Below are 19,281 nucleotides of genomic sequence, written 5' to 3'. Positions count from 1 at the left end.
TGGGTACATTTCAAGAGGCAGTGTAGCTCCAAAGCTGAGGAGGGGCCCAGAAAGTAGGACTTACTTGCTATGGGTCTAGTCCTACAAATGCTTGGTCCAGTGAGAAGACCCAGTGATGATGGGAAACTGCCAGCACAAACAAAGCCTACTCGGTCGATAGGACCCAGCAGGATCAGGCTTTGCTTACAACATTGAAACAGTAATTTTCATGCCACTTGGTAGGCAGATTGCACCAGATGTGTCTGACTCATTGCATCCATGAGATGCAATGCACTAAGATTATCTCTGCCAGGCAGAGGTGTGGATCAGACCAGGAGTCTTCCCCTTTGTGGACTCCAGGAACTCTGCACAGCAGAGATTAAACTGGGGTCTGCGCTCTGGCCTCTTTGGCTTCTTGACAATCTGACGTGTATAAAACAAAGTCAGTGTGACTGTGTGATACAGGCAGCACCTGGACTGCAGATTCAGGCAGTGTAATCAGAAATCAGTTGCTCTTTCTGTTAATGTAGTTAGCAGTGAGCAGTGTCAGCTAAAAGCTTGGCTATTGTTGGCAATACTCAACCATTTTCCAATGGGGCAATTTAAATTTCTGAAATGTACATTGGTACTAAACCAATTGTCTTTCAAATTTCACCTCAGTCAAATACTAACATGTGTTCAGTTTATTGGAGAGATTTATTTAAAGCCAAGGTTTCTTAGGATGTGCAATGAACTTGCAACTTAAAAACAGGAACAGTAATAGTAAGTGTATCTGCTTTCTTTTGCAGCTTGTATAGCTCATTACAGAGCCTAGTTAATCAAACAGTTATGTCTGTGTGCAGAGTAGTATTTCAAGTACTGTATTTTAAGCATGCTCTTCAATTTAGAGAGACACCTCAGCGTCCTGTTTAAGCAGCATCTATAGCACTTTAGGATCTGCTTTCCACTTGGTTTGCTTTTCTGCCTAACATCTGGGGAGAGATTTAGCAGAGTGAAAAATGCATGGCCTGGGTGATAACTGCATTGAAGAAACCGTACTGAAGACTATTCCCAACTGTTCCTGCGTTGTACAGGGTCTGTTGCTGGGGGAATAAGAGAGAGGAGGGGGTTGGACTGCTTAAAGAATCACTTCCAATTGTATTAACAATAGAAAAATGATTTAATAGAAATTTATATGAAAGTGCGGCTTCACAGAATTCGATGCCAAGGTTTGCCCTATTACTTAGTACGTGGATGAAATGCACTCAGGAAAATTAAGTTAGAATCAGACTAAACTTATGTATATAGAGACCAAAAATGTAATAGGGTAAAAAGAAATATTACAAATAAAAATTGAGTTGGAATTAATTTCTTGTGATTTGTGCAAAGATCGGGAATGTGGAAAAGTAGGGGAGACTCTCCCGTTGAGTCACGAGGTTCAGAGAAGACCCCCTTGCTTTCTAAACTCCTGTTAGAGTCTAGGTGTGGCTGGATTGACTCCTAGTCCCAGACTTGGTCAACGGTTTATATCTAAAGGGATTATGAGTATAATAGCAGCCCAAAATTCATTCACAGTTGAATAAGATTCACAACAGTAATTTAAGTATAAATTTGAAAGTAATAACTTATAATATACTTGCTATAATATACTTACTATAGATTATGCAGGCTAGTACACATGCATGCATAAAGACACTAAGAGACATACATATAAGAGAGTAAAAGAGGTATACCTGTTAAAAATTCCCCTCGAGGCCACTGAAAAGATTCAGGTCAAACGCTTCGGCATCTTTCTCAACAGGTGAAGGGTCAAGCCTCAAGGAACAGAGAAAATCAGCCCAGGTCATATCAGCTTTTGGCAACATACCTCAGATTTTCACAAACAGGAAAGTTTGCGACCTCAGAGGCATCCCACTCGGAGGGAGATGCTGGTCACAGCCCACTGCGGTCCAGGAGAGCTCAAAGGGCATCACTTAGTACCGCTGTTTATAGGTTCGGGAGATGATTGACTTTTGTCATCAAAAAATTGGTGGAATCCCAGCTGCGCTGGTACCATTTCACGTGCAGTTAAGGAAAGCTCTGAGGCTGTCTGTGAATAACTTAAAACATAGATATGGGATGCTCCAAGATTGTCAGGGGAAGACTGTAATGTCTCAAGGTTGTTATGAGAGAGAACTGGCTATCTCTACTCCTGTCCCCTGCCTCCGCCGGGCAGCAGGAGTCCTTGAGCCGCACAGCATAACTCCCTGTCTCAGCTGTGTAAGAGTTCGGGGCACAGTCAAGGGTCGCTTAACTGCCGAACTCATTACTTATGCTAAGGACTAGTGAGACTTCCCAAGTTTGTAAATCATCCTGGAGAGGGAGAAGAAATTCACCACCACAGGGTCCCAGAGGACAAGTGGTACTGTGTCACCCTGAAGGCTGATGCTGCAACTTGCATGTGGCCCGTTTGCAATTGCTGACTCATAAAGCAGCTCAACTGACTTGACAATTCGTTAAATAAATGGGGTTTTCTTTAGCTGTGGGTGGATTAATTTATCCGGAGTCTTATGCTGCATGGAAGGACAATATCTATTTTTTGTTGTCTCTTATAGGAAAACCATTGTAAAAAAAACTTTGATGTTTCTTTTAGATTTATCAGTTACAGAAAATGAAGACGTTTTAGCTATTTCATCTTAATCTTATCAGTAGCCACTTGTGAAAAAATGAAGGTGTCTGGATTCTGGCCTATGCCAATTTGCAACTGTTGCCTTGTGACTAAAGAGAAGGAGAAATGGTGGCCCAGAGTCCCAGACTCTTACGTTGAGAACACATTAGTGAAAGTGATCAACTTAGGTGAGACAGGATGATCTGACAGTGACTGGGAAGGCTGATTTTGTGGGGTGTGAACTGGGCTGCTGTTTCTGCGATATGCGTGCATTTCTTATTTCTTCTGTACCTTCTCATGCACACTTGGAGATTCCTCATAGGAAGGGAGTAAAATGGTCTGTGCTAAAGAAGACAAAAAGTTTCATCTTCTAGGTGAGCCACAGGTTCTTTGGAGTAAGGAAAGACCTGCTGGGAGAAGTCCCTGGCTGTATTATACGTGTCCCTGTTGATCTCTTCCATCCTTAAACACCAGCACCAAAATCCCACGGGCTATAGAAGCAGGAGGCACTGAGCTGCAGCCCGAGTCAGTGAAGGGAGGGAAGGCTGCTGCTGTCTGCTGCTCCTGCAGCCATCTCACAGTGTGGCGTGGGCTGCAGAAGTGTTGCTGGAGGAGGATGCAAAGGTGCAAGGGCTGAACGAGGAGGCAGCTGTCTGTGGAGGCAGCTGGTGAAACCATGAGAATGGAGCTAGTTTGGGAGGAATCTGAAAAGTGAGACACTGCTTTTGATTTAATGTGGGAGGGGGTCATGTAGCTTGTGGAATTGATACAGGTTTTTAGGCATTGTGTTCTTTCTGCTAGAGAGTGTGCCTTGTCATGGGGTTATTCTGGATTTAAAAGATTCCTAGTAATGCTTTGTGGAGTCAGGTGTCACCCTGGACTTTCACAGACTAGAGGAAAATTCCAGGTTTGACTTGAATGCAAACCTGTTCACGGCTTTTCTTCTGCTTAGGGTAAGGAATACGGCTTACCTTGTTTATAGGGTCCTCTCTCATAGCTCAGAGTCTCACAAAATGTTCCTTTATTTTCTCTTAGGAAAAGAAAACAAAGTGCCAGGTTCAGAAAAAGTTGGCTGGTTTCCTTTCCTCTTCTTTGGGAAAGCAAAAGACCCAGAGAGAAAACCACTAAAAGCTTTTTATTAAAGTATTTATCTTTCCTATTTTCTAAATAAGACTTCTGGCCACTTTGAACCTTCTGCAGCTTTCATTAAAGATAATAGCTTTTTAATGACAATGAGTTTGTTTCCTTTATGCCCTGGGGTGAGTCATAGCCCTGTTCTCTCTGAAGAGGCAGTATGTGATGGGGTTGTGTAGCGTCTTTTGGCAGAAGAGAGAAGGCTAACACCTGGGTTCTTTGTGCCTATGGCCACATCTGAATGAGAGAAGCGGACTTCCCTACTTCTCTTCTAGCCTGACTTTTGCCCATGGTCTTATAATGCAGCATTATATATGAGAGAGGAAAAGGTAGACTAAACAGATTACACTTGCCATGTGTTGGAGTCTGCTGGAGACACTAGTTTTGCCGTGTTGAGAAGAACAACAGGGTGAATGCTTTTGGGGTTTAAATCCAAGGAGGTGTTTGCTCAGCAGTAACTGCTCTGCTGTGGTGTGGATTTTCTTGGCAGTACCTCGAGAGTCTATGTCTTGGGGACAAAACTGGTGAGCTGAAAAACAGCAGATGCTTTGGACCTCGCTGGTCGTACATTAGGGCTCTGGAGAAGACTTCTGCCCTCTTCTAGTACTCTCCATGCACTCTGTCTGGGAAGCTGATGTGGTTCTCATTGCTGAGGGTGAGTTTTACAAGGGCGGCAAAGGCACATCTGAAGAAGTGTGCAGCAGTTGCTGGCCTCCTGAGCACATGCAGAAAAGTCCAGGTCTAACAAGAAGAGATTTTTGGTCCCTGGGTCAATAGTCCAGTTCAGGTGTGCTGGCCAAACCACCCTTCAGTCCTAATGAGATCCTATCCCTTTGTCAGAGTATAGGACAGTTCCTGGGTGGGCTTTGTTCGCAGGTGGAGTTTAGGACTATTTGGTTCAATGTTCTTCTCCACTTTGGCAAAAGACAGAAGAATCTCAAATACATGGGCTCATAATCTGATTTTTTTTCAGATTTTCTTCAGGTAAATCTCTGAATCTTGCTTGGTATCAACTCTTATCCCATGTCTCTGTGTGCTAAAAACTAGCAGATGTGTATGGAAGGGGAATTATGTTTAAAGGTCTTTTTACTTCTATTCTAACATCTCAAAGGACACTGAGAAGGAGAGAATCGCAGTGCAGAGTTTGAAAGTCCTCCAATTAAAGTGGCATTAGGATCCCTGTGGATGTATTCTTTGCTTACTGGTCTTGACAAAAGAAAATTCCACCTGAATCTTTTCTCAAATAAGCCTTTTTTAAGACTCAGTGCTTGGTCTTCCTCCCTTTCCTGACCCCCAACATGTTTTTAATTATGGCTTTCTGCACGGGGTGCCTGGAGTAAGCAGGCAGACAGGGATTTTAAGAAAGCAGGAGCAGGTGTGAAAGTAAATCAGCCAGCTCCTCTAGTGCTTACTATTATTATTTTGAGTTTTTCAAAAGAAAGAAAAAAACCTTAATTCTTGCATTAGGATATTTTCACACATGAGACTTCTCTTTTTCTCAGCACTAAGAGCTTGTTATCTGCCTGTGTGAATTTGTTTTCATCTTGGCCTTAAGTGCATTAATTCATACTCTGAGTGGGGTGCATGGGAAAGCAAGACCACATCTGCAGCAGCGATTTCCTTTGTTGCCAAAGGTTAGCTAACCTAAAGAAGGACTTGAGAGAGGCAGGACCTGTGAGGTGAGCAGGTGAGGAACTGGATGTTAGAAATGCAGCTGTGGCAGAGAGATCACAGCAGAGGAGCTGCTGCAGCAGAGTCTGGGATGGTGGCACCTCTCCCCAACTCAAATCGCCGGCCAGGCAGCCCTTCCTGGCAGGGTGGTTCTTCAGCCTGCAGGAGAGATGATTAAGGGACAATTCAATGGAGATCTATAAAATCCCAAGTGGCCTTGAGAAAGTAAATGAGAATTGATTGTTCCCTGTCTCTTCCAATACAAGAACTAGGGATTCAAATTAAATTAGCTGATGGTAGGTTCAAACAACTTCATGCCCTGTGTAGCATGGCATTCTGCCATGAGAGACTGTGGGTGCTGAAAGTTTACATGGGCTCAAAATGAGATGAGAGAGAATTTGTGTAAGACACGGACTGAGGCATACTACTATACATTCAACCAGTCTTATATTCCCTCCTGGGCATCTACTATTAGCCACTATTGAAGACAGATATTGGGGGAGACAGGTCTTTGTTTTGACCCAATGCAGCTTTTCTAGTCGATGAATAAATGCGCAGCTTTTTATCAGCAGCAGTCTGAGCTCAAATCCCAGTTTCTGCTCTGGTATGATTAGGTCAGCTCTGAGGAGTCAAGGGACAATTTGCAATAGCTTGTGGAAAGGACATCTTTGACCTGTCTTAGGAAAGAGCTGTGTGCACTGAGGTCATTTGTTGAGAGCTGGGGCTGGCAAGACTAGGACAGCAGCATCCTCAGCGTCTAGGATAGAATGAAGGGCCGAGATGCATCAAAGATTTCCTACTGCCAGGGCGTGGGGAAGGGAGTTAAACACTTTAATGAAACAAACAGTAAAACCTCAGGTGAATGGCTTCAGTGGAATAGCCAGGCAGGGAAAAACCTCGGAGACAGCCAGGAGTTTCTCACACGTGTTCCCTGCTTTTCCTGAACTGGAGGCTTTTTTTTCTTATCTGCCACACAGAGCGAAGGGTCTGGGATGGGAAAATATTCAGCAAACTACAGAATCAGGTAAGTGCTGTGAACACAAAACCACAGCAGTTGCTTTGGTCTTGGCATGAGGCCAGCTTGCCCCTATTCTGCCTGAGCAGTCAGGCACAAGCATAATGGAGAGTTTGAAAGGGAGAGTTAGTTAAGAGTAACATGGGGCAGTTCGGTCTCTCTTTGGATTTATGCTGGTGGCCCTCTGTTGCACTTTGTCTCCAGTTCAGGCAGGCAGGGCATAAGAGCAAATGCTGCTGCTCAGCCAGAGCAGCAGCCTGAGAGGAGCAAGAGGAAACATAGGGCTTGTGTCTGAATATAAATACTGCTGAAAATGAAACAGCCTGCTTCAGAGGATGCTGCAGCATCATTTCATGAAGGGGGATATCCCCAGAAACAGGATGATGGGATAGGAAGGAAGGGATGGAAGGTTTTTACATAATTACAAGTTAGGCGCTCAGCTTCCAAAGGGTGGAGGGGTGACGAGAGTTGGCATTCCGTTTTGATTCATACAAGTGTTGTCTGCGGTTAGAGCAAAGCCCCTGATTATCAACTATCCCAGAAGATCTCAGGCTTTTGCTGGGTTTCCTGGTTTTGGAGTTTTGCTGCTTCTATCTGATTAGTTAGTTGTAGGAAGCTTGACCATTTGCCCCAGCTTTTCTTTGAAAACACTGAAGTTTCTGAGGGGTTTTCTGCTTCCCTGATGATATTTAAAAGCTGAGAACAAAGTTTCTATGTGCAACTGGAATGCCTCCTGTGCTCCTCTATGCCCAGCAGGACGTAGTCTGTTTAGGACCATGTGTGCTAAATCTCTCACCAGCAAAGCCTGGAAAAGTGTGCCGTTGCATGCTCTAGGCGTGAGATAGGAAAGGCAGCAGACCACAGAAAAGACTCTGCTGCAGAAATTGATTTTCAAGTTAGTACCTGTTCACAGCAGCAAAAGTATAGGTAGAAATACTGACCTTTGCCTTCTTGTGAACAAGTATTGTTGCCATTGCTGTTGATTTGCCTCATGTTCTGGAAAGCTTGTGTGAACTGGTGGTGCTTCTTGCTGAAATATAATGAACAAGCAGAGCATCCCTTGTGATAGGCTTGGAGAAGGGTTTGAATGAGGTGGCAGCCAGCTCTCCTGTGGCCTTCACATATCTGTAGAAATCAGATCACTTGGTTGGCTGCTTTCCTTCCATGCTTTTACAGACTTGGCTGTGACAATGGAAAGTAAAATCAGACACTCCAAACCAGAACTTTTTTTTTTTTTTTGTCCTGCATAGTGATAGCTCTGTTAGTTTCCTTATTGCTGGAATGCACAGGAATCCGAGTCCTGCACAAGGGACATAAAGTGCAAAGGGCTGTACAAACACAGAACAAAGAAAATACTGCTATCCTAACGCATTTGCAATGTATATATAAATTATCAGGTGATGGGGTGTACAGGCAAAGGGGCGAACAGTTGGGAATAGGGTAAATCCTATCCAGGCTACATAATCTTTTTTTTTTTTTGGGGGGGGGGGAGGTGGGGGTGGTAAAGTTATGGCAAAATAAAGTTTAAGAAGGGGCTGGTACTGGATAGCATTCCACAGATGGGTGGATCAGCCTGTGGTGAAGGCAGGGTCACTGATTAACAATCCAGAGTGAAAGTGAGAGTAAGCTTCCCATTGTCCCTTGGAAGGGACTTTCCATCTGCGACATCCTCCCACCCTTCAGAGTTAACGAAGGGAGCAGGAGGGCCTCTGGGAACTGGGTCAGTGGCAGCTCCAGCACAGTGCAGCTTAATTAAGCAAAGGAAAATGAGAGGGCAGGAACCCCGTGTGGCTAGCCGGGAAAGCAGCTGGGTTTGAACAAGCAGATAAAGCTGCATTTCCCTGTGCCCTAGTGAGCTGCCTCTTGATGTTCCCCGTAGGGTGGAAGACACAGTCTCCACTGCCAAGGACAGCCCTGCAAGCTGTTCTGCTTCTGAACCTCTCCTTATAAGATGGACTTAGCCACATTTCTTTTCTGTAAAGCATACTTGCTTAGCTCCAATATTCCTTATAGGGCCAACAGTCCCACTTTTAGACTTGGCAATTGTCTTGCAAGAAAACTGTTGCTGGGCTGATGTGGTCCAGCATGGCTTGGGCCATGTTTTGCTTGGCTTCTTTACCATCTTTAGAGCCTGTCAGGGGGGGGGAAAAAAAAAAACCAAACCCTAAAAAATCCCCTAGGGCTATGTCAGACCAGAACAAGGGAGAACTTCTGCTTTCAGACTGGGAATGTGAGATGAGCAACAAAGTTTGCTCCCAAGAGCTTCAGGTGGGGGTGGATTGAATATAAACCCTACTGAGGTGTCTGGACCCAGATCCAATTTTCCTAACAGCACAGGGTCAGTCAAAATTGCAGTCTTTATGTGGATGCGTTGCTTTCTAAAGCTAATTTTCAGTCAGTCAGTTCTGTGTGTCTCAGAATAATGTGAAGGTGTTTCTCCTACCTCAACAATTCTTGGCATGGGGACTTGCAGCATGCCAGCATCAGTGCTGGAAACAGAAACACCCGGGAAGCGTTCTCTGTTACTGATCCTCAGTTAATTGCGCAAGAGCTGCGCAGGCCTCTGGTTTGTGTTGACTAATTAGCTGAGTAATGCAATCTCCTTTTGAATGTTCTTCCTGTTCTAGATCAAGAATGAGACATACATTGATTAAATGACTTGTGGTCACATAGTGAGTGACTCATTGGCAGAAGCAGGAATTAACACCTGGTATTGTTAGATTCCTGCTTCCTAGACCCCATGGCCTCTTACTTCTAGTGCTGTTCTCTTTCCTCTCCCGGCCTTTTTGTCTCTTGCCCACTGCAGGATTTGCTGGATGTGCGATTTCCAAGGTGACAATATCTGACCACTGCCAAGAAAATGAGACATCTACCCTTTGCTACAGACATCTGTTGACATACAAAGAAGCGAAAGTTCCTTTTATTTCTTATCTTTTTGGAACATTTTACCACGTTATGCTTGAGCTGGTACAGTGCCAGGTCTCCTCTGCTCCCATGCCTTCAGCATTGCACATGACGAAGGTGTTAGCCTGTCCTCTAATACTGTTTTTCTGCTTTTCTAGAAGCATCTTTGCTGCAGTCTCCCTGAAGTGGAAACACTCTGCTCATACCCACTGTTAGCACAACAGCATAATCAGTTCCAAAAAATCAGTGGGTGGGTTTTCTAAATCCCAGTTCGGGATTCAGCAAGGTATAACATCTGTTGTGATCAATATTTTAGAGCAAGTCTGTCTGATAAAAAGTTACAGTAAAGCCTTTAGCTTCCTACTGAATAGCTAAATAATTCACAGGAGTAGCTCTAATCACTTTAAGCTTCTTGCATTTGAAAGTAAGCAGAACATTCAGAGTAATTCTGGAGGGAGGCAGTATAGCCGGCTGGATCGTGTTTCTTACAAGCTGCTGTACTGAGAATGAAGTACCTTCAGGTTTTTAACGGCTCCTGAGGTACGCGGGAGTCAAATCTGGCACAAAGTGGTCTCCTATAATTGGGTTTTGATGGTAATCTTTATGATACTCCAGCTGGCGAGTGCTAGCGGTCCGTGCAGAAATCATACCCTTTCGTTGTACAAGCCTGCAGAAACGGAACTATTGGATGCGCAGGCATCGGGAGATGCCACGAAGGTTAAAGGCAAAGAAACGTGACGGTCGGGAAACTACAGGGCACCCGTGTAACGAGCGCCTGTCGCCGTAAGCCCGCTGTCAGGGCCCCGGCTACAGCTGCGCACGCCGCGCCGCTCCCGGGGCCGCACCTGCCTCGGTCCGGCGGCGAGGAGCGGGCGCTCCGCCCGGGATGGGGCCGCCGCTGAGGCCGAGCGGCCCCGGGGCTCGCTCCGCCGCCCGGCCCCGGCCCCTCCGTCCGGGCTGGCGGCCCCGGGGCTCCGCCCGGCCCGGCCCGGCCCGCCCCGCCGCCTGTCCCCCGTTCAGCGGCGGGGCCGGGGCGCGGGGGAGGCGGGCCGGGCCGCCTCCCCCCCCCCCCCCCCCCCCCTCAGCGCCCGCTCCCGGCGCCTTTCAGCCGACGACCGGGCCGGGCCGCGGGGAGCAGAGGTCGGTGAAGGCGCCGCCCCGCCATGGCGGGGTGTCCCCGCTGGGCCGCCCTGCTGGCGCTGCTGGCCCTGCCGGCCCTGCCCCGCCGCGCCAACGCCGGCTGCGCCGCCCGCGGGCTCTGCTGCCCGGGCCGCGACCCGGCCTGCCTCAGCCTCGGCTGGCGGCCCGACGGCTCCCACGGGCCCTGCTACTGCGACCAGGCGTGCGCCCGCACCCTCGACTGCTGCCACGACTACGCCGAGGCCTGCCCAGGTGAGTGGCCGGCGGGGCTGCGGCCGCTCCCGCCTCCGGCTGTCCCCGCCGGCCCCTGCCTGCCCTGGGGGCTCCGGCTGTCCCCGCCGGCCCCCGAGCCCACCGGCCCCTGCCTGCCCTGGGGGCTCCGGCTGTCCCCGCCGGCCCCCGAGCCCACCGGCCCCTGCCTGCCCTGGGGGCTCCGGCTGGCTGCCGGGCTCCGCTTGGCTCCTGGGGAAAGCGAGAGGGGGCAGGCAGGGGTGCGGGTGGCCGAAGGAGGGATGCTGCGGACACTTGGCTCCCACCTCGGCTGCGGTTCTCGGAGGTGCTGGGGTTCCCCTGGAGCGGGTAGCTGGCAGGGCACGTCAGGATGGGATGCGGCGTGTTTGTGCGGGACAGAAACGTGAAATGGGACGCTTCCTGACTGGGTCAGGGTCCCCCAGTCCCTTTCCCTCTTGCGGATTGAACTGTTACGGATGGGATCAAATCTGCTGCTCCCGTTAGGCTGTGCTTCCCTGCAAAAAGGCACGGACGGCTGCAGCACCTGCCTGCAGCTCCGGCGTTTGGTCTGGCGAGAGCCTCGACTGCAGTGCCCGTGCAGCTGCGTGCCGGGGTCCCCGGGCAGCGCTGCCTTCCCGGGGGGCACAGCAGCCTTCCCTCCATGAATGTCTTGCGCTAAAGTGCGGACATGAATTAAGGGGATAAGTTATTTTACTGAGTGGTGCAATCTCATATTCCCTTCCTATGAACAGCATCCTCAAGGAGCCGTACCCGCTCACATAATGCCTTTTTATTTTTTTAAACCTGCATAGCCGTGCCTTAGCGGAGTTTTGCTCTAGGCAGATGGGCAGACATTCCCGTGATTTAATTGCCTTTTTCCTTTCAAGAGAGAGCTGGAAAATGGGTGGGAAATAAGTTCGTTCCAAAGTGATTTAAACAAGCTACGTCTGTGAATGCGGACAGGCTGGCGGGTCTGCAGACCAACAACTCCCAGGTGCGGCAGAGACCAGCGAGCAGAAAAATGCTGCCCGCAGGATCCCATAACCTGCCTCACCCCTGCCCTGAGGCAGGGCACCCCAGGTCTGCAGGGAGGGCGCAGCTTGGCTCTCTCTCCTGCTGTTGGGGCTGTCAGGGAAGGGGCATGTCGGTGCTGGATGCCCCAATGCCGTTGATGTCTGAACACGGCTGGGCTGTTCAGTCCTCCTTCAGTACTGCTGCGTCTGAATCCTGCTGCTCTCCGCAGTCATCAGGGTTAACTGGGATAGACAGGAACCCCTCGTGTCTGTTCTTCATATTACCGAAGAGTAATAAGAAAAATGTATTTGCAGGCCCTTGTTACTCATTGTGAGGGAATAGTAAAGGGCGGTTGCTGCTCCTTTTCTGTGCTGGGCACCTTTGCAGCAGTACCGGTGTCACAGCTGCAGCCCCTTGCTGCCAGCCCGGTGCCATCCTGTGGCTCACCGGAGGAATAACAGCATCCTGCTTACGGAGATCAGGCGAGAAAGCGGATTTTGTGCAGGGTGAGGTATTTCTGCATTATTTCTTGTGATTCATTTGTGCTGCATGTAAGGGACCCAGTTCTACTTTGACTTGTATTGCATTTGTAGCCTGGCCTTTTTTCAGGAGTTTTCTTTCTCCTACCACTAAAGAGCTTCTTTATCAAACTGACTTGTAAAGCAAAATATTAAGGCAAAGGCATTAATATCTGACACCAAACAAAACTGAAGAGAGCAGAATATTCCAAATAAATCAGATGCACAAAAGGATTATAACGTTGGCTAGCCTACAATCCAGTGCACAGGCTTTTTTTGTGGTGCATTGCTGCATATATGGAATTTCTCAATTACTTAGATAATTGATTTAATTCCTAATCTTTGAATAGGTTTAAAAAGCTGTTTGTGGTGACTTTAGACAAAGAAGAAAAGCAATAGCATTTGAAAGATCTTCCTAAAGTTCCTGAAGACAAGGGCAGTTTCAAATGAGGTAATGCAGTAATTAGGGGTTATCCGTGTTCCCTGGGAGAATAAATTGAAGTATCAAGCTTGGGCTGCTCAGAAAGGCTGGGATTCACAACAGCATCGAGCAGCTTATGTCCCAATGAAATCAGTGGGGCTCAGGCTTTTGAATACCTTTGTAAGTTGGAGTGCAAATGTCTGTTACTGTAAGGTGCTGAGCATAGTGACTCTTAATCGATTTGAATGGGCTCATCCACATCTTTAAATTGAGTGATAGGTTGGTAGTGGAGCTGGACTCAGAACCAAGGAATTCCTTGTGCGTGAGGTCAGCATCATGGGTCAGTGTTTCTGTCCTTGGGTAGTTTGCCTCTCGAGTACTCATAGGAACTTTGGTGGAAGATATCTCGTAAGGGCAGCCCTTCTCTTAGTGCATGGAAGGTGGAGTGTGCTGGCCTTTAGCTGGTCACTGGGTGTGTGAGGCACTCAATGGCCAAACCAGCAAAGTAGGAAACCTGATGAGACACCTGTTCACTGGTGTGACTGAAGTTTGATGTCCTTAGAAGTGCTTGTGTGGTGTACTGTCATATACTGGCCCAGCTCAGTCACAAGGTACAGAAATGCAAGGAGAGGGACTGTAGCCAGCTAAGAAAATTTTTTGGGGAAAAAAAAAAAAATTAGTCTAGGCTGACCTGCAAGTGTTTTTCTCCAAAGGTATTGTTCTTGATGGTTAGGTTGTGTTGGTTAAGTAGAACTGACAAAGTATATCATGGGCTATGGTTCTAGGTTGCCTTTGAGAGAGACCAGGAGGTGAATGCTCTTGTGCTTGAGTGATTCCTGTGTTATTCTTGATAGTTCTCTCCAAAGATTCAATCCTATGAAACCCAATTATGGGCATGGGCATGGGGAAGAGATCACAAAAGGGGATATGTGACACAGGGAGTGGTACCAGTGTGTTTCAGACCGAATGAATGGGATGTTGAATGCTGAAAGAAGACATTTCTTTAGCTGCATGGAGGCCAAAACTTGAGTTTAGCACTGTGAATACTGTGTGAGAACAAGTAGGGATGCTCAATGATGTGAAGATTTTTGAAGCGTTACTTAGTGCAAGTTCCCAAAATTTAAAGTCATGAGTCACACCCTCAGAATATTTTGGGATTGGTTCCAACATGTACAAAGTAGAAGCCATTGTATTTCATTGTGATTCTTGAACTCAACTCCAGCTTGCCATGTGATGGTCCAAACTCCATGGCTGGTCATCATTTGCTGTGTGGTTTCTCACAAGAGATATCAGTAAGATTTCAGGCCTTATCTGCATGAAGGCTCTACACCCTCCATTTCCTCCTGCTCTTTATTCTGCTCTTCCCCTTGCACTCAACTTGACCTTGTCTAATTTTAAAACTTTTCTCAGTTATCCAGTGCAGGTCCCAGTTTGAGGGGGAGGCTTGCAGTGGTGTAGGAAAGGGAGGTGACTAGCCCCACATAGGCTAGCCTGGACGACTGGAGCTTCTGGGCAGGTAATTTCCTGGGAGCAGAGCTAGTGGGAACTGCCCGACACAACTGTGGGACAGGTGTGAAATAAGGAAGGTTGTACTGAGTGATGTCAAGAAGCGTCGTCTTTTCTGGAGAAGGCACATCACTGGCATCATTTCTGTAACCTTCCACATCCCTGTTTGTTACTCTTCCTCCAGTTATCCCCTGTGTCGTATCTCAGTGGAGTGTCTGGAGTGGCTGCGCAGAGCCTTGCAAGACAACGTATCGTGTTCGGAGGAGGCACGTCATCCAGGAGCCCAGGAATGGAGGAGAGGCATGCCCTCCTCTTGAGGAGAGGGCTGGCTGCGTGGAGTACTGGACTCAGCAAGGAACAGAGTGCAAACAGTCCCTGAGTAAGTCCACTGAAAATGTAAGTGTCTGGGTAATCGGAGGGAGGACTCTTGCTTGGGTCAGCAGAGCTGATCTGTCTTTACTGTGTTTGCAAAGGGTTGTTTTCAGACGCCAGCATGTTTGCTCTGGGCCTGTCTGGTGTAACAGAACTGAGCTCTTCACACAGGGCCTTAGAGATATCCTTCCCGGGACAGTATTTGAAAGTAGTGCCTGCTGTTTGCTGTGATCTGCTGTGTTTCAAAAGTTAAATATTACAGGCCTGTTGTGATCTTGCTTATACAAGTGTAAATCTCTGGTGGTTTTGTTAGAGTTGGTAGATTTATGCCTGTTTAAAACTTCTGTAAGTGGGTGTTGAGCACTTTTTTCTTCTTTTTTATATTTTTTTTTTTTTAATTTTATGAGTCATCTGCAAAAAATCATGAAGGAGCAACACTCGTCAAAGGCAAGTTATGAATTCTTTGCACTGGAGCAGAGTGCAGGCAGAGATCTCCAGCCAGTTTCTGGAGAAAACACCTGATTTCAGTTTATTCAAATCGACTTTTCCTGACATACCTTTACTGATTTTTAGAAGAATGGCTTGTCATTTTTGCTGGTATTTTGGTGTCAAAATTTGTCCAGTCTGGATGTTGGCTGCAACCGACTCCTTCAAACTTCTGGGGAGTTAGTATTAAGTGAATATTGCCTCCCCGCTGTCTTTTGGGTGTGCCTGATAAGTAGGCTTACTCTGCTCAGGCAAAAATCTGGCAACAATACAGATTCTCTTTTCAGTGAAATGGTTGATGGTCACGGATAATATGAAAATACAAAGTTTGAACTGTTTTTGTCTCCTGCTGAAGATAAACCCATATGATATTAAAGGCCTATCGTACTGTTTTGCAGATGTAAACAGCCTTAGTGCAGTATTGCCACTTACACTATGTACTCTTTCTCTTTGATATACACAGTCCCAGCATTAATAACAACAGGAGGGTTTGGAAAAGCGAGGAAAAAAAGAGCTGCAGCTGACAGCAATGAAAGAGCAGGGTAAGTTGGAGGCTGAGCACAGGGTCTCAGTCATAGTCCACCTTCAGTGTCTGTCTGGTTGCAGTTTTGGGCCCAGCTTTTTGCTGATCAGATTTGGTGTTTTCCAGCAGAAGGGTGGCACTTCACTAGCAGGGTGCTGCTCTCCCCTCAGCGACAGCAGTATCTGCTGTGCATCTGAAGGTTGTGGGTCTGCCTTGATGCAAGGCCAGTACAAGACTGAAATTCAGCTCTTTGTTCATGACATCGCTGCTGTTTAAGGTTGTGTGATCAAAAAGCCAAAGACCATTCACTTCAGCTCTTCCCAATGCGGAATCTGGTGCAGTTTGCACTTTTTTACTTAAACGGGATAAATTCTCAGGGGGCAGAGTTTGCTATCTTGTTGCATGGGAAGCACATGTCTCTCCCATTTCAGCGCCCCTTGGCTGTAACACTGCCTGTTTTCACTGTAGCACTGTTCCACAGCACAGGTACAGGCAGGGCTGTGTGGAAAGCTCTGTTGCATTTTACCTTTTGAGACACACTCTGTGTGTGCTGCTCTGCCTCTGGGCTGGTGCCTCAAACACAGGGGAGCTGGCATCAGCCTTCCCAGTCCTCTTCTTCCCCAGTTGGGGTCATTGCTACCAGCGACGCAGTGCTGATGGGAAAGGTTATCTTCCACCCTGTAAACCCTTGTACACAGCTTCACAAGATAGTTATTCGCCAGGGATTCTTAGTGTAGTCCCTGGTGGTTTGCCTGTTTCTTGTCGAGTGCTGCCATTCCTGTAAACACTGTGTGGAGTTTCCCAGAGCTGCTCTTGCAGTGTGAAGCAGCCATGCACTTGTTGATTTATTTCCCCACATGCTGTTGTACATGTAAGTATTCCCATAGTGCGTCGGTGCATCCGTCTCCCTCACTTAAGTGTCTGAAGGAAAGAGCATCTGTTCACCCTGAGTCTCCCTTTGACTCCTCATTAGTTGAGTCTTCCTGTAAAATTAAAAAAATGTGAGCATGGGTCTATTGCACACACATTTATCCTTACTGTCTTTCCCTCAGATAAGACAAGGAAGCAAACTGCTCACGTGGTTCAGTGTGCTACTTGAAGGTGTTTGGAAATCCCCGTGATGACTGATGCAGAACCAGACTAGACTAGAACCCAGTTCTCTTCTGTGTTTATAGACAATTACTAAACTTCCTTGGTTTTCCCCTCCAAACAAGGCCAGTTCTTTTGGGCTTTCCTCTCAGGTTTGGTTAAAATCAGAAGCACAGAAAAGTCTGGGCAGGGCAGACGTGCTGTGTCAATCTGGTACTCCTCCCACTGAGATTTGACAAGCTCACTCTGTCTCTTAGAAGGGAGATCATCACAGGGAAAACCTCTACAGACCGAATCTTAGCTCCTGTCGCAAGTTGCTCTACAAAACCCTTTATAAGTAACTGAGAGTAGATGATAGAGAAAGTGTGGTTCAGCAAGTGGATACCAGGCTTGGAATTGGAATCAGAAGACCTGTCCGTTGGGGTTTTTTGGCTTTAGTCAAATGCTTGACCAGTATGTGTCTCTATCTGTAAAAACAGGTGCCAGTAATACCTGATATTTTTCGATATGTCAGTTGAAAACAGCAGCAAAGGAGTTTTATTCCCCATTTAACCTTGTCAAATGTAGGTACATCATATGTTCTGGTTTTTATGGCCTTAGGTGTGGAGGTTTTTTGTTTGTTTGTTGTTTTTCTTAATTAGTGGTCTGTGGTCACCCAGTTTAGTCTGGCTCTTCCAGTCCCGTGGAGGGCTCTAATCTGGTTATTGAACTAACCTGTTGGGTTATTTTGGTTGCAGGTACTGTGTTGAATTCCAGCTTGTGGCCATCACGCCGGGCTGCTTGCAGAGCCACCACTCGTACACTCACTGGATGCAGTATCTCAGGGAGGGCCACACTGTCTGCGTGGAGTGTCAGCACCCGGCTTTAGACTCCAGAAGTCTACATTGTTATGGGGATGGCAGTGGAAGCAAAAAGTAAGAGTTTTAGGTTTTGTTTTCGTGTTGAATTTTTCATTCTTCTCCCTTGATCTGCTTGTCGCAGTTTCATAATGTGCTGCACACAGCCCTCTGGAGCACTCTACATATATTAACTGGTCTTTGTTGCACATCATGAGTTTCTTGCAGAGATGAAATGACCTGGTGAAGCTTACATATTAAACCAGTGGCAGAGCCAGGACTGAAGTGTGGGAGCACCTGCACTTAGTCTGCTAAGTCTCCCTGACTTTTAAGTGGCACAGTTGTGGAGGTTTTTTGTTTTATAGACACTCCAGCCATGCTTCTGAGGTTAACAGTTCTGTCAGATGTCAAATAAAATAAAATCTTTTTCTGATTTTTAAGCACTGGGTTTGTTTCTACAAGTGACCCTTTATGAGTATTTCTGGCAAGTGGCAGCTGGCTTAGGGACTTGGGGTATGTGCTGGCACCTGAGGCTGGATGGAAGTACTGTTAAATCTTTGCACTTCCAGCATCACTTCCCTGGAAAGCTGAAGAAGCTGTGGGATGATTGATGGTGACCACCCAGGTTGTACAAATTGGGCAGACTCCAGCAAAGGTGAAGGGAATGGCTTGAAGCTGTGAAACGCATCCGTGGCAGAGCCAGCAACGGAGGAGTCCTGGCTTCCGAGCCTCTGCTGTTGTCACTGAAGGTGCAGCTTCTGCACTGCTTTTATCCTGATACTCTTAACCCCGTTGTTAGTTTGTTAAAGTCATCCTCTGAAACTCGTTAACAGCCCTGCCTGAGAAAAATCACTGCCCATCAGTGCCGTGCAGGGGTATTTTTGAAACTTATATAAATGTTGAAATAAGCACGTTCATTTGAATGAGAAACTCTAAACTAGGATTGTCAGGCCTCAAGCACACAATGTATTGCACTACGAAGACTGCCAATAATGGCAGGGGTTTTAGGCAGGGTTTTTCTCGGGCTTTTAGTAAGAGGAAGTCATGTTAGAGTCTTTTCCTTCCCTGCTTCAGCTTGTTATGTACAAAGGTTCCGAGAGCTTTTAGATAAAGAATCAAAAAATCTTAACTGGTGTGGCCAGAAGTAGCTCTTACTTGCATTCAACATGTAAATGATTATAAAAGCTTACAGTAATGTTATTTTACTAAAACCCTGGAGCCAGACAGGAACATCAGATTAAGCGAAATAAAAAACATATTCAGGAATTCATTTCCTCATTAGGCTGCAAAAAGGAGGGGGCATTTTCCTTCACCTGATCTGGTGAACAACACTGTATGTGGAATGGAAGCACAAAGAAAATGGGACTGTGTCCTTTAGGAATGATGATCTGATTGTCGGGTGTTGGCAAGCTGAAGGCTGGAAAGCAGTAGTGATAGTGGAGTTGGGGTGAACAGTGACTGGTTTGCTGAAGTCAGGACTCAGCCCATGTCTCAGCAGATGGTTTGAATCCATCCCAATTGAGCAGAGCCTAGAAATTGTTCCCAGAGTCTTCTTGGAGGTCTGTAAGATGAACTAGTGGGTCCGTTTCATTATAGGCATGTGAGAGCTAGCAGGGAAGCCAACTTTTAACACAGTAAGCTTTTACCCCTCCAGCATTACTGCCTATAATGTCAAATGAAGTCATGTCTGTGGCATTTTCTAGGCAGGTGTGAGCTCTCTGTATGTATGCCAAGCAGCCGTACTGTGCGTGTTCACTTGGGTTCATTGCCAGGGTAGTAACATAGGCTTGGAGGACAGTCAGGGCTGGCCTGAGCA

General features: G+C 46.9%; 1 protein-coding gene across 2 annotated transcripts in view; it reads left to right on the top strand.

Moving 5' to 3' along the window:
* LOC104315711 (somatomedin-B and thrombospondin type-1 domain-containing protein-like) overlaps window positions 1–19,281 on the top strand; it is a 40,152-nt gene that overhangs the window by 17,537 nt on the left and 3,334 nt on the right. Inside the window, exons 1-4 of one of the 2 annotated variants that reach the window (XM_069805725.1) lie at window positions 10,381–10,721; window positions 14,344–14,538; window positions 15,481–15,559; window positions 17,367–17,543. In XM_069805725.1, coding sequence (XP_069661826.1) covers window positions 10,493–10,721; window positions 14,344–14,538; window positions 15,481–15,559; window positions 17,367–17,543 — 680 coding nt within the window. In that variant the 5' untranslated portion in view covers window positions 10,381–10,492. Of the gene's footprint in view, window positions 1–10,380; window positions 10,722–14,343; window positions 14,539–15,480; window positions 15,560–17,366; window positions 17,544–19,281 lie in introns of those variants that run through there. The other variant, XM_069805734.1, reaches the window with a different exon arrangement.

This window comes from Haliaeetus albicilla, chromosome 2 (assembly GCF_947461875.1).
Source record: "Haliaeetus albicilla chromosome 2, bHalAlb1.1, whole genome shotgun sequence".
Taxonomy (NCBI): domain Eukaryota; kingdom Metazoa; phylum Chordata; class Aves; order Accipitriformes; family Accipitridae; genus Haliaeetus; species Haliaeetus albicilla.
Note: the sequence above shows the minus strand (reverse complement) of the source record. Positions and strands in the feature narration are given on the sequence as shown.